The following is a 14,735-nucleotide window of genomic DNA, read 5'->3' on the forward strand; positions in this document are numbered from 1 at the left end:
TGAATTGCCCAAGGCGCGCTCTGGGATGGTTCCAGTTCTTGGCAAAGGGTGACAGTAGGTCAGGTGTGCGAATGCAGAGCAGTCTGTAGTGATCGCAGTGGCAGAGAAAAGGTATCGCTGCGCCCTCTGGCACCCAGGAGGTGAAACAGTAGGTGGCCTTCGCGCCCTCGAGATGGAGGCGTAGCACACGTGGCAGTTGGCGGGAAACCCCTGTGGGAGGGAACTGGCTCCCGGTCCGGCCGCCCGGTCTCAGAGCTTTCCAGCCACCTTGCGCCACGTCACGGAGCAGCGGCCCCTCCCCTCACTTCGAGTCGCACGCGCGGAAGTAAACACCCCTACGTCATCAGGGCGCGTCCTCGCCTTTCCCCTCCCATCTCTTCAGATCGGTGGACGTGCTCACCTCCGCTTGGGGCCAGGTCTATGTCCCGGTTTCCCGCCGTCGCGGGCAGGGCGCCAAGGCGGCAAGAGGAGGGTGAGCGGTCAAGAGACCTCCAGGAAGAGCGGCCCCCGGCTGTTTCCATCGCTGATAGAGGTGCGGTCCGCGGGACGCCACGGAAGCCAGTGGGAGTTAACGGCGTGGGGATTTGGGGGGTTGAAAGTGTGCTTTTTGGCTGGTAGAGAAGAGCGGGGTGGAAGCCGCGGCTTTCTCTTGACATTCTAAGCCTGCGGCGAACTTTATGTCCAATGAGCGCTTCGACTTAGAGGGGGGCGGTCCCAGACCTAAGTTGGGTGAAAACCTTGCTGGGGGGCAAAAAAGTGAACCCCAGCGCCGAAATGCGTTCTGGTCTTAAACAGACTCATAAAGCCTTTGTTCTCTACCCATTTATCCTCCCCCCCTCCTTCGTCGGGCCGCCAGCCTGCCTTTGGGTACTGTATGAAGGGAGCCAGTTTCCAAGAGCCAGTTTCCATGGTTACCCACCACTTGGCCTTCTGGGATATCAGTCACTCTGAACAGGGACCTAACTTGAACCATGAATCAGAAGCAAACACAGGTGGCTTCTGATCCAGCTGAGAATTTTCTGCTGTGTTCCAGTTTTTGGTCTATTTAATAAAATTAGGTTTCGTGCTTCTGTGTAAGTACGCATGCATATACATACATTGCCTTGCAGTACGCCTACTTTGGAAAATACTTTGAGTTATGCATTAACAAATGCTCAAGTTGTTCGATTTCACCAAAAAGTTTTTCTGGGCTTATACACCCTCGCTTATGAATTGTACACAGGAAATTTTAACTGAGAAATGATGGATTAATCCCTTTCAGCCTTAAGATTCTATTGCCTTTCTATTTTCAGTTCTGATAGATAGAGTCATAGGTAGCTTTATAGGCCTTTTAATTGCACTATTATTTTTCTGTTATTGCAGAAGAGAAAGGATGCACATCACAAGAGGGAGGAACTACTCCAACTTTTCCTATTCAGAAACAAAGAAAAAAGCTTATTCAAGCTGTGAGGGACAATTCATTCCTTATTGTTACTGGAAATACAGGAAGTGGTAAAACAACTCAACTCCCAAAATATCTATATGAAGCAGGTAATTTTATTTTGGGGTATCATTAGGAGTAATTTTACAATATCCTCTTTTTGAAGACTAATAGAACTTCTGTACTGCATCAACACCCACTATTTGTTTTATAGTCTTTCTTCTTTAGTCATGCGCTTTCTCTCTTGTTTCATTATGGCCGTATTTCAGATTTAGGAATTAGTTGGGATGGTGAATTTTTCCATTTTATTTTATTTTAATTTTTCCATTTTAAATGATCTTAATAGTTCCAAATAGAATGACATCTAGATAGTAATTCTTTTATTTTATAGAAGAAGGTTGTATTGCAGTAGACTAGTAACCATTGAATACTGAAATAATTTTGAGGGATGAGGGATATGTTGATATCTGTTGCTGACATAAGTACTTCTTGCTTTTTTCTCCAGAGCATTATCAGGTAAATATTTATTCCTTGATTCTGCCAGTACCAAGTACTTAAATTACTCTTTAAGTGTGTTAAATAAAATTTTTTGGAGGCTGTTGGTTTTGGACTGAGCTTTTGCCCAACGGACCAATCCAAAATGGAGTCATTTGTCCTGAAGTTCTACCCCATCATGATTGGAAATGTTCATCTGACCTTCTGAGAAATCAGGAGAGAATGAGAAAGATAATGGCCAAATCCCCAAAGAGCAGTTTTAGAAGGCATGATAAAAAGCACCCCTCTGACCAATCTGCTTTTTGTTCTCTGTTTCTGCTTTCCTGTCTATAAAATCAAACTCCTCTGCTTGGCTCAATAGAACACATTCTGTTTTATGTAATGAGGTCTTGCCCCACAATAGAATGACAGATAAAACAAAATATTTAAACTAAATTGTTGTAATTTTGTCTTTTGACAAGTGTCTTTCCTTTTAGTATGACAGAATTTTCTATCATAAAGTTGGCAAAGAGCAAAATTAGGTATGATTTACATTAAAAAATAGTAAACATTTCTTATATTAACACATTCTAATCCAAGATGCCATCTGTTAAGACCACTATTTTATATATAGTAGTCCCCCCTTATCCTTTTTAGATAGGTTCTAAGATCCCCAGTAGATGCTTGATAATAGCTGATAATACCAAATCTTATACGTATATATACTGTTTTTTCCTATACATACATACCTATGATAAAGTTTAATTTATAAATGAGTTATAGTAAGAGATAAACAGCAATAATAATAATTTGTAGATCAAGGACAAAACAGAACAGTTGCAACAATTACTGCATAAAAGTTATGTGAATTTAGTCTCTCTCTCTCATAAGACCATACCATTTTTGAACGATGGTTGACTGTGGGTAACTGAAACCCAGAAAGTGAAACCATAGATAAGAGCGACTACTGTATTATTAGGAACAATAAAGTACCATTAATTGGAAGATGCGTCTTCATTTTCAGAGTTTTAAAATGGCACAAAATGCCCATAAAATCTATGAAAGGTGGAATATTTAAATCCCATTTTGTGTCTGTGAGAAAGGTAAATTTGTTTTAGAGAGTACGTAGAATTTCATGATTCTTAGTTTTTAAAATTCTTGGCTTACACTTTATTATTTATTTATTTTTTTATTTTATTTTTTGAGACAGAGTGTCACTATGTCATCCTCAGTAGAGTGTGGTGGCGTCACAGCTAACAGCAACCTCAAACTCTTGGGCTTAAGCAATCCTCTTGCTTCAGCGTGGGCTGTAGGTGCCTGCCACAATGCCAGGCTATTTTTTGGATGCAGTTGTCATTGTTGGTTTTAGCTGGCCTGAGCTGGGTTCGAACCTGCTAGTCTCAGTGTATGTGGCCGATGCCCTACCCACTGAGCTACGGGCACCGCCTATGATTTACTCTTCAGAGCAATAATTTTCATCTGGTGTGTCATGACAGGATCTTAGATATGCTGTGAACATTTTTAAAGATCATTCATTAAATTATTTTCAAAAGATGTTCCAAGCACAGTAAGTGTATTCTTTTTTTACTCTCTTTTTGGATCAACATAATTTTATGTGTGCTGTGGAAGTTTATAGGTTCAAATGTCCTGCGAGATTTAAGAAAAGGTTGAAAAACACTGATTTTAGAGGAAATCTCTAGACAGAAATTGAAATACACAGTACATGGCTGGGTGCCATGGCTCAAGCCCAGTGATCCCAGCTACTTGGGCTCAGATGGGAGGGCAACAGTGAGACCCTGAGAGATGGGAGGCTGAGATGGGAGGGCAACATAGTGAGACCCTGTCTCAAAACAAATGCCTAAAAACTTCAGCCCTAATTAAAATATACATATTTTGAATGATCACTAATATGTATTCTTATTTTAAATTAATATTTAAATTTCCATGGTACAGAGGCAATACAGTATGTTGCTAGTTTATGGAATTTTTAAAAAAAACATTAGGCAATTTATATTGATCGTCTATGAACAGTTTAGCTCTAGTACAGTGGTTCTGAACCTTCTTAATGCTGTGGCCCTTTAATACAGTTCCTATGGGTCACAACCCACAGGCTGAGAACAGCTGCTCTAGTAGAAAGAAACATTTGTTAACATTGTTGTGTTTTTTACCTTTGGTTTTGATAGGGTTTTCACAACATGGTATGATTGGTGTGACTCAGCCACGAAAAGTAGCTGCCATATCAGTTGCTCAGAGGGTGGCTGAAGAAATGAAATGCACTTTGGGATCCAAAGTAGGATACCAAGTTCGTTTTGATGATTGCAGCTCTAAGGTACAAAAGTTTTGTTGGTATTTATTTATGTACTAATAACTTAATAAATGCTCAAATGCTTAACAAATGCTCAAAACCTTAAGAAAGAGTGGAGGAAGTTCTAAAAGATTTTTAACTCTAAAATTCTATGATGTATATTTTAAAGCCACAAAGCCTTAGATTAGAATTTATTTTTATTGCCTATTGTTAATACTTTAATGCAAATCATTTTCTCCCTCCTTAATTAGTTTATAAGCAATAGGATTATCCTTTGTTTTTTAGCTGTAAGAATGCTTGATATGTAAGTTACATTTATATTTAAAAAAAATTTTGTAGTAAAATATACATAATGAAATTGACCATTGTAACCATTTTTAGGTATACAGTTCGGTGGCATTAAGTACAATACACAATGTTGTGTAACCATCACCACTGTTTTCAGAAGTTTTCATTAACCCAAACAGAGACTCTGTATCTATTGAACAAGAAACTTCTCATTCCTCCTCCCCCTACCCTCTGGTAACCTCTATTCTACTCTCTGTCTCTATGAATTTGCCAATTCTAGGTGTCTAATTTAAGTGGAATCACAATATTTTGTACTCTGTATTGCTTATTTCACTTAGCATGTTTTCAAGGTTCATTTGTGTTGTGTATTTGTATTTTTGAAGTCCATGGAAAGCTGGCAACTTAACAAAGTCATCGAGTACGCACAGCACCAACAAATTAAAAAAAGTATTAATAGTGAATAGTTACAGGATTTCTTAGTTCTCCGCCAAATACAGAATAATCCCTGGTTTACATATGTTTTCTAATAGAAATGGTCATCAAGGCAGTGCCCGTACCTCAGTGGGTAGGGCACTGGCCGCATACACAGAGGCTGGCGGGTTTGAACCCGGCTAAAATAACAATGACAACTGCAACAACAACAACAACAAAAATAGCCGGGTGATGTGGTGGACGCCTATAGTCCCAGCTACTTGGGAGGCTCAGGCAAGAGAGTAGCTTAAGCCCAAGAGTTTGAGGATTGCTGTGAGTTGTGACGCCATGGCACTCTACCTGGTAGCTTGAGACTCTGTCTCAAAAAAAAAAAAAAAAAAGTGCATCAAATGTGGCACAAAATGACTCCCCCAAATACTGTCTTTGCCTTTCTAGTGGTCACTGTGAGGGATTTTCCCTCTTTTTTTTTTTTTTGCCATGTTTTATGGATATCATTCTTATTACTCTTGGTCTTTGGATGTTTTTCTCACTTTGTTTTAATGCTAGTCAAGTGACACTGTTTTTTTGTAGAACAGTGGGTAAGGAAGAGGAGAGGGTAAGCAAAAAGTATCATTCTTCTACCTTTCTCTAAAATACTGGCTGAGGCAAGGCGATAAATCCCATTTCATTATTGTTTCCACAAACTTCCTCACCTGAAGCCACTGCATTGTCTTGTCACTATCTGCTGACTTAGTTTTATTTCCTCAGGACTTCTGTTGTTTTATACAAGAATACCCACCCTAATTCTTCATCCTTATTTCTGTATAGATTGCATGTTTCATAACTTACCATCCTTATTAGACTGTTTTATGTATTCTTTTGTTTAGTCAGATTGGTTTGATCACTTAATGTGCCTACATTTTGGGGAACAATTTAGTTGGGGAAGTAGAGATACTATAAGTTGATATATTCTGCTATTTGAACATTAGGAGACTGCGATCAAATACATGACTGATGGATGTTTACTGAAACATATTCTGGGAGATCCAAATCTTAGCAAATTCAGTGTCATTATTTTGGATGAAGCCCATGAGAGAACTCTAACTACAGTGAGTATTAATATATTGGGTTTTTATTAGTAAGTAGTTTGCTTGTTTGGGGTAGCTTTTTAATGTATAGAGAATTGCCTCCTATTATAATCTGTTAAAATAGGAATTCTTTACAATAGCAATATATGTATAATAGTTTGTTGTTAAGTACATTTGTGACTTATTAGAAAACTACTTTTCTTTCAGGATATCTTATTTGGTTTATTGAAGAAGTTATTTCAGGAGAAGTCTCCTAACCGGAAAGAACACTTAAAGGTGGTGGTAATGTCAGCAACTATGGAATTAGCCAAGCTGTCTGCATTCTTTGGAAATTGTCCGATATTTGATATACCTGGAAGGCTTTATCCAGTGAGAGAGAAATTCTGCAATTTGATTGGCCCACGAGACAGAGAAAATACTGCATATATTCAAGCGGTATTACTTGGCATCCTTTTTATGTCTTTTTTAAATTTTTATAATTCTAGTTATTTAGGTAATTTGATAATTCATTTGTTCCCTACCACTTTAATGATGTCCTTTATGGGTCCTAGTACTTCTGAGAACCAAGTTTAATTTTTCTGTGGAGTAAGGGAGGTGGTGGTAGAAGAATGACTATTTTGATAGCATATTTTGCTTGTATTTCTTGCTTTAGATTGTGAAAGTGACCATGGATATCCATTTGAATGAAATGGCTGGAGACATCTTGGTTTTCCTAACTGGTGAGCATTCGGTATCTGATTTAAAAATATTTATTTTCTGTACATAAGATATGTGGCACCTACATAGTACCTCTGTTGGGGAATCTGGCCATTCTCAGTCAACTGTTGTCCTAGCTTTTTATGATTATGTGAATGCTTTAGATCAGGGGTCCTCAAACTTTTTAAACAGGGGGCCAGTTCACTGTCCCTCAGACTGTTGGAGGGCTGGACTGCGGGCTCCGGGATGAATTGGCTGCTAAGCAGGACAGGCAGTGGGGGCAAAAACACCCGGTGGGCCAGATAAATGTCCTTAGTGGGCCACATGTGGCCTGTGGGCTATAGTTTGAGGATGCCTGCTTTAGATAAATTATATGTCAAATGTTAGGCTCATGGTAAATATTTGTAAACACACTGACCTTTTAGAAGAAAGAAATTAAGTGATGAAGTATTTTTACTGGTCTATTTTAGATGAAGCTATAACTTGACTAAACAGAACTGAGTCTAAATGATTAATTCCATTATTTCGAATGACATCCCACCAGCTTGGTACTATGTGATACCAGTACATAAGGTGTGGAATCCATATGTCATAGACAAATCTGTGGCATTTTATAGAGGTCAGAAAGGAAAGTTAAATCCCAGATGAGTGGTGTAATTTTTCAAGCAGCAGCACTGTACAGTCAGTCCCCGAGTTACAAACATCTGATTTACATACAACTTGCACTTATAAACAGAGATTATTATAGTGGGTCCCTGTGTTACAAACATTGCACTGATGTATGACTTACACTTATGAATGGAGGCTATTACAGGTACTAGGTAAATGAACCTGTTCCAACTTACATACAAATTCAATGTAAGAACAAATCTACAGAACTGATTTTGTTCCTAACCTGGGGCCTATACTAACAAGAATGAGTCACTTTCTTGCTTATCTTCTACCTCATACTAATGTCAGAAGTAAGACATTGTAATAAGTTCTTTGCCTTTTGGAGATTATTTAATTATTTTGAAATACACCCAAACATAATAGCTTCTGAATTAGCTGACCCTACATTAATAATTTAATCTGTCTTCTCAAATACTGTGTTAAGATGAAAAACTTGATAATAAATACTTATTCTTTTAGAGATTTAAATTTCTTAGAAATTAGTGTTTCTTCTAGTTTGAATTTTATTGTTGAAATTTGGTATAATTATGTGTTCATCTCTAGATCAAATGAGATTTAAAATAACTCAGGCAAAACTTATTTTAATCTTGACTTTTTTCTTTAATTAATTTTGCTTTTCAGTTGCTGAAATTATTTTTTTCTCTTCCATTTCAGGCCAGTTTGAAATCGAAAAAAGTTGTGAATTACTTTTTCAGATGGCAGAGTCTGTTGATTATGATTATGATGTTCAAGATACCACCCTAGATGGCTTGTTAATATTGCCATGTTATGGATCTATGACAACAGGTAATTCCTCATAAAAGTAGAAAATTTGAGTTTTTTTGAAAACTTTTATTGAATAATCATGTATATACAGAAAAGTACATAGCTCTTAAGTGCTAACTAAGGTCAGTGAATTTCACAAACTGACCTCATCTTTATAACCAATATCCAGATCATGAAACAGAATATTTAGAGAACTAGCATCCCATAAGAGAAGTGATTTTTAAGCTAGGCATGGTCTAAAAATCAGCTTGCTTACACCTGTAATCCCAGAACTCTGGGAGGCTAAGGCAGATATATTGCCTGAGCTCAGAAGTTCGAGACCACCCTGAGAAAGAGCAAGACCCCATCTCAATTTAAAAAGAAGAAAATCTTGCTCGGCATTTTGGTGGACACCTGTAGTCCCAGCTACTTGGGAGGCTGAGGCAAGAAGGTAGCTTGAACCCAAGAGATTAAGGTTGCTGTGAGCTATGATGCTGTGCACTCTACCCAGGGTGACAGAGTGAGACCCTGTCTCCAAAAAGAAAAAGAAGTTTTTTTACTTGAAGTCTTTTCATAGTCATTTTTTAAAGAGCCTTAGACATCTCCCCCACTTTTTTTTTTTAAGAGACAGACTCTCACTTTGTTGCCCTCGGTAGTAGAGTGCCATGGCATCACAGCTCATAGCAACCTCCAACTCCTGGGCTTAGGCGATTGTCTTGCCTCAGCCTCCCAAATAGCTGGGACCACAGGCACCTGCTACAATGCCCAGCTGTTTTTTGTTACAGTTCAGCTGGGGCCGGGCTCGAACCCATCACCCTCCGTATATGGGGCTAGTGCCTACTCACTGAGCCACAGGCACCACCCAGATATCCCTCTCTTAATATTTTTAATATTGGGCTATGGCTTCTTCCAGCAAAACAGAAATATTGGTGGGAATTTTTGAAATAAGGACTGTAGGTCTGTAGTTCTTTTTCTTATCTCTCTCTCTCTCTTTTTTTTTTTTTCTTTAAGAAAGGGTCTTGCTCTGTTGCCTGAGCTAGAGTGCAATGGCATCATGATAGCTCACTATAACCTCAAACTCCTGGACTCAAACTGCCTTAGTGTAGCTGAGACTGTAGGCGTGTACTACCACACCCAGCTAATTTTTCTTTTCTTCTTCTTTTTTTTTTTAATTCGGTAGAGACAGATTCTCACTATGTTGCTCAAGGCTGGTCTTGAATTCTTAGCATCAAGTAATCCTGCTGCTTAGGCCTCCCAAAGCACTAGGATTATAGGCATGAACCTCAACTCCTGGCCCAAGAACTGTAGTTTCTTTTTTTTTATTGAGACAAAGTCTCATTTTGTCACCCTTGGTAGACTGCCGTGGCATCATAGCTCACAGCAACCTCAAACTTCTGGGCTCAAGCGATTCTCTTGCCTCAGCCTCCCTAGTAGTTGGAGCTACAGGCACCAGTCACAGTGCCCGGCTATTTTTTAGTTGCAGTTGTCATTGTTAATTTTAGCTGCTTGGGTTGGGTTCAAACCCGTCAGCCTCAGTGTATGTGGCGCCCTACCCACTGAGCTATGGGTGCTTCCCTGTTACTGCCTCTTATTTAACTTCTTGAAATCTGGGATTGCTAGTGATCTCCTGTTTCTCAAATATCATGACTTTTTCCTATTTGTGTTTTGATTTTGTGATACTAATGTATCCTTGAAATGCTGTCCTCTGAGATAATGTTTAATCATCTAGTTCTCCTGACTATTCTTTCTCTAAGGCTGTTTGCCAGACCTCCCTTCCTTCCCCTCCTTTGTACTTCCTTAAATGTGATTATTTCTTACGTTTCTTCCTTAGCTTGCTATTTTCTTAGAATTCTCTGTTTTGGAGGGGTTGGCTCCTAGGATTCATCTGTCATTTCTGTGGATGACTTCTGAGATCTGTCGCTAGTTCAGGCTCACTCCTGTGCTCCAAACCTTCTAGGTCTCCTCACTGGGCTTTCTGATCTGTGCATCATGTCATCTCACATCACTCAGTCCAAGCAAGTAGCAACCCCTGCAGGTTTTCTATTATCTTTACCTTGTAAAGGTCATTCATTTTTCTTTTTCTTTTTTTACTCATTGCTAGAGTTGGGGTTCTCAATTTGCTTTCCCAAGTTGTTTACATAGCTTGCTAACTCTTTTTTTAAATTTAATTTATCATCCTACCTATAGTGGTGAGTGTAATTATCCAAAAGCACAGCTCTGATTATGTCAGTCCTCTATTGGATACTTTCAGCCATTCCCTACTGCCAACTGAATTAAAAAGCCAGCTTAATAACTCGACATCATTATACTTCCAGCATGACTTCAACCTGTTTTCAGCCTTAATTTCTAGTGTATGTGATTTTTTTTGTATTGGTGTGTACGTATGAATGGTGCGTGTGCATGCAACTGGGTGTGAGAAAAAAATGCCAATCTGGAGTGGTTTTTAAATTTTGGTTTCCTTTCTGATTGCCAGGGCACTATCATGGGTGAGCTACTGGTGATCCATTATGAGCATAATAATACTTATTATAGCAGTTTACAACAGTGTAAAGAAGCTTTCACATGTTTGCTTAAGAGGTACCGAATGCTGGCAAGATAGAGGTGAAGTAGGGAATGAGGAGCAGGCCCTGGAGATCTTAGAATTTCTTTTTTAGCCTGGTTAACCTAACACAGGACTTAATTTTCTTTATTGTTGGTACTTTAGGTGATGGGGAGAGACAGTATTATAACGTAAAATTGCTATTACGTTTCAGGGACAGAAAACTTGTACTTGGGAATGAGGAGAGGGAATAAGGGGTTCAGGATGACCTATCATTAGTTTTAGTGAATAGGTAAAAATTATGAGATAGGTATTTTACATTTGCTATTATTTCTGGGCTAGCCATGAAGCTGGCTGCCTATTTTGAAGGGACATCTTAAAATGACTCCCTAATTGACATCTAGAATTCTATCTGTCAAAAATGGAGAGGTGCTGTGGAATTCCTTCTGCCAAGATTATATGATCCTGCTCCCTGAGCTGGCTTACCCCATCCCTGCACTCTTTATGATACTATTCTCTCAAGTTCAAAATGTAGGAGATATTTTTCTTTTCCTCCTCACTTACTATGTTAACTCTGTATTAGTCATTTCCTTAACCTAACTCCTCCTTATCCCTTATTCTCTCTCCTCTTACTGGCTGAATCTGGCTATTTTGTTTTACTAGTTCAGGCAAATTCATAAAACCTTTTACTGAATTCTCATGATTTTGTTCTCTTCCTCACTCTAACCTCTCGGTGCTTTACTGTTCCTCAGTGGCACTTAATACACTCTGCCTTGTGTCTTGTCCTCTCTATGAGGGCAAGTACAATATGCTGAAAGAGTCGTGATGAAATATTGGTTAAACTGAGTTCTAGATTTTCTACTTTCTACTGACATCCTCTTAATGTCTTGCATTAAATACAATATCTAGAACCTTCTTACTTCTTTCACTCCTTTTCCCTCTTCTTACTTTCTCATTTTTGTTCAAGGTATTGCAGGTCTCTTAATTTGTCATGCATCTAGGGGAAGCCTAACTCCATAAAAATTTATAACTGAAATAGGCCAGTTATTTTTATAAATGACAAATATTTACATGTAATTATTTTAGCACTGTAATTATCTGATTCGTTGCTTGTTAGCCATTTTTTGGATTGTGAATATCTCAGATTCCTATTAAAAGGTGATGAAAACTACAGCTTTTTTTTCCTTTAGAAAAATGCACATAAACCTACAAGTGTGTTTTTACATAGTCAGATGTCTTTATTTTCCAGATAGAGGCTAAGTGTTGTTCCACGACAAATCTGGTAGAAGGAGATATAGCAGTATGTGTATTTACAGAATACACGAAGAAAAGGAAAAGAGCTCTACCTTGGATTACTGTACAGTTTTTTTCTTTTTAGACAGGATCTTGTCAGATTGTTCAGGCTGAACTTGGACTCCTGGGCTCAAGACATCTTCCCGTCTCAGCCTCTCAAGTAGCTGAGACTCTGGGCATGTACCACTGTACTCCACTAGTATACTTTCTAAGAGAAAAAAATGCCTGCTCATGTAGATAATTACATAAATCCAAAATTAATACTTTTCCCCCTCATGCCTACAAACCAAAAACATTACCTAAGAGTTTAGATGTTAAGATTAAAGATGTGGGGGAAGAAGGCTAGTAGTGAGCTTCATACAAAAACTTGTACTCAGGCTGGGGTGCAGTGGCTCATGCCTTTAATCCTAGTACTCTTGGAGGCCGAAGTGGGAGGATAACTTGAGTTTAGGAGTTAGAGGTTGCTGTGAGTCATAATGACACCACTGCACTCTAGCCTAAGGCAACGGGGTGAGAGTGTCAAAACAAAAACAAAGTAAAAAAACTTGTACTCTAGGGCAGTGCCTGTGGCTCAGTGAGTTGGGCGCTGGCCCCATATACCAGGGTGGTGGGTTCAAACCCAGCCCCAACCAAACTGCAACAAAAAAATAGCTGGGTGTTGTGGCAGGTGCCTGTAGTCCCAGCTGCTCGGGAGGCTGAGGCAAGAGAATCACCTAAGTCCAGGAGCTGGAGGTTGCTGTGAGCTGTGATGCCAGAGCACTCTACTGAGGGCAAGAAAGTGAGACTCTGTCTCTTAAAAAACAAAACAAAAAAAAAATAAATAAAAAAACTTGTACTCTATGTGGACTCTCCCTAAATGGGAAATTTTTTTTGTCTTACAAAGAAATATGTAAATTATATTTATTGTTAGTAAACACAGCAAAGTAAGGACAATAATTAGAACTATCCAGATCCACCAACACAGCTAAGGGATAATCACTATTAACATTTTGGGGTATATTGTCTTGAACTTTTTTTTTACATATTTAGGTATATTTTTATTGTTTAGTTTTTTTCAATTAAAAAATGGGATTGTGTTTTATATGCTATTTTTTTGTTTTTTTACTCTAGTGGAAATTTAAAAAGCACAGAAAAGTACAAAAGCTCTACTGTTCACTAGCAGAATTAACATACTATTAGTGTCTCAGCCTATTCACTTCAGTTTTTCTTTTTAAAAACGTAATTGTGGATAAAATGATACTGTTTCATTATAAACAATTCAAGCAGTATACAGAATTAAGAAGGTAAAAATAAAGAAATTACCTCAAATTTTTCCATCCAGAAGTAAGTATATTTATACTTTAGGAAAAACATTGAGACATCTGTGTGTGTGTGTGTGTGTGTGTGTGTGTTGTCTGTATAAATGTAAAGAAGAATAAGTAAACTGGTGAGTTGTTAGAAGTACTTTTTAAAAATGAGATTATACTATTAGTTGCTTTTTATAGAAGTATCTACTTTTAACTTGAATTTACTTGAAGGAATTGTTAAACTTTAAGTGAATCTTTTTCTTTACCACATGAGGGAATATTTTATAAAAGATAAGATTGCTTTAAGGATTAAAAAGATGAAAAAGGGTTTTTTTTTGAGACAGAGCTTCAAGCTGTCACCCTGGGTAGAGTGCTGTGGCATCACAGCTCACAGCCACCTCCAACTCCTGGAGGTGGCAGAAGTGATTATGTTGCCTCAGCCCCCAAGTAGCTGGGACTACAGATACCCATCACAATGCCCGGCTATTTTTTAGTTGTAGTTGTCATTGTTGTTTGGCGGGCCTGGGCTGGATTCGAACCTACCAGCTCTGGTGTATGTGGCTGGCGCCTTGGCCACTTGAGCTACAGGCACTGAGCCAAAAGATGAAAAATATTAAGGAGTTAAGTTAATATCTTGTTTTAGCCTGTATTTGATTAGAGATCTTATCTGTTGACTCCCTTATTTGAAAGATAAGGATATAAATACTTTTACTTTTCTATATCCTCACTTTCTTATGTTTGTTATTTTTTTATTGTTCACATGTATTAAGTGTTTGCCATCAGTCCTTTTACCATGATTTTCCCATTCCTAAGTTTTTGTTGTTGTTATTATTGTTACTGTTAATTTTAGATTGGCTGGATAGAAGGACCCACGAGTGAGTACTGTAGGTTTTTTTTCTTTTCTTTTTTTTTTTTTTGAGACAGAGTCTCACTTTGTCACCTTTGGTAGAGTACTGTGGTATCATAGCTCACAGCAACCTCAAACTCTTGGGCTAGAGCAGTCCTTTTGCCTCAGCCTCCCAAGTAGCTAGGACTACAGGCATCTGCTGCAATGCTCAGCTATTTTTAGAGACAGTCTCACTCTTGCTCAGGCTGGTCTCGAACTCCTGAGCTCAAGCAATAGCCTCAGCCTCCCAAAGTGCTAGGATTATAGGAGTGAGCCACTGCAATCGGCCTTTTTTTTGTTTTTCATTCTTTTATTTGAGAATGGCTTTTTGCTTTTATACTTGACCCATATCTTGGTTGGGCTTATGTTTTTGGTTCACACTTTTTTTTTAAATTTAGAACTTGGTAGATGTAGTCCTGTGTCTTCTGGTGTTGAATATTGCTGTGGAGAAGTCAGAGGCCAGCCTGATATTTTCCCCCCTCCTTATAAGTGGCTTGCCTTTTCTGTCTGATTGTCTGAAAATTTCTATTTTTATCCACAGAGTTCAGTAGTTTTAATTAGGATTTTTTTTTTGGTGTTATTTTAAATTACAGTTTTCTGGAATTTGATGTGCTCTTTTTAAAAATCAACTTT

General features: G+C 38.3%; 1 protein-coding gene across 1 annotated transcript in view; it reads left to right on the forward strand.

The window, feature by feature from the left end:
* The first annotated feature begins 279 nt into the window (after window positions 1-279).
* DHX40 (DEAH-box helicase 40) overlaps window positions 280-14,735 on the forward strand; it is a 53,973-nt gene continuing 39,517 nt past the window's right edge. The window contains exons 1-7 of the mRNA XM_003795588.2: window positions 280-532; window positions 1,363-1,530; window positions 4,078-4,223; window positions 5,888-6,007; window positions 6,194-6,421; window positions 6,639-6,705; window positions 8,009-8,140. Coding sequence (XP_003795636.1) covers window positions 421-532; window positions 1,363-1,530; window positions 4,078-4,223; window positions 5,888-6,007; window positions 6,194-6,421; window positions 6,639-6,705; window positions 8,009-8,140 — 973 coding nt within the window. The 5' untranslated portion in view covers window positions 280-420. The remainder of the gene's footprint in view (window positions 533-1,362; window positions 1,531-4,077; window positions 4,224-5,887; window positions 6,008-6,193; window positions 6,422-6,638; window positions 6,706-8,008; window positions 8,141-14,735) is intronic.

Source organism: Otolemur garnettii, unplaced genomic scaffold, assembly GCF_000181295.1.
Source record: "Otolemur garnettii isolate 467f Iridium unplaced genomic scaffold, OtoGar3 scaffold00094, whole genome shotgun sequence".
NCBI lineage: Eukaryota > Metazoa > Chordata > Mammalia > Primates > Galagidae > Otolemur > Otolemur garnettii.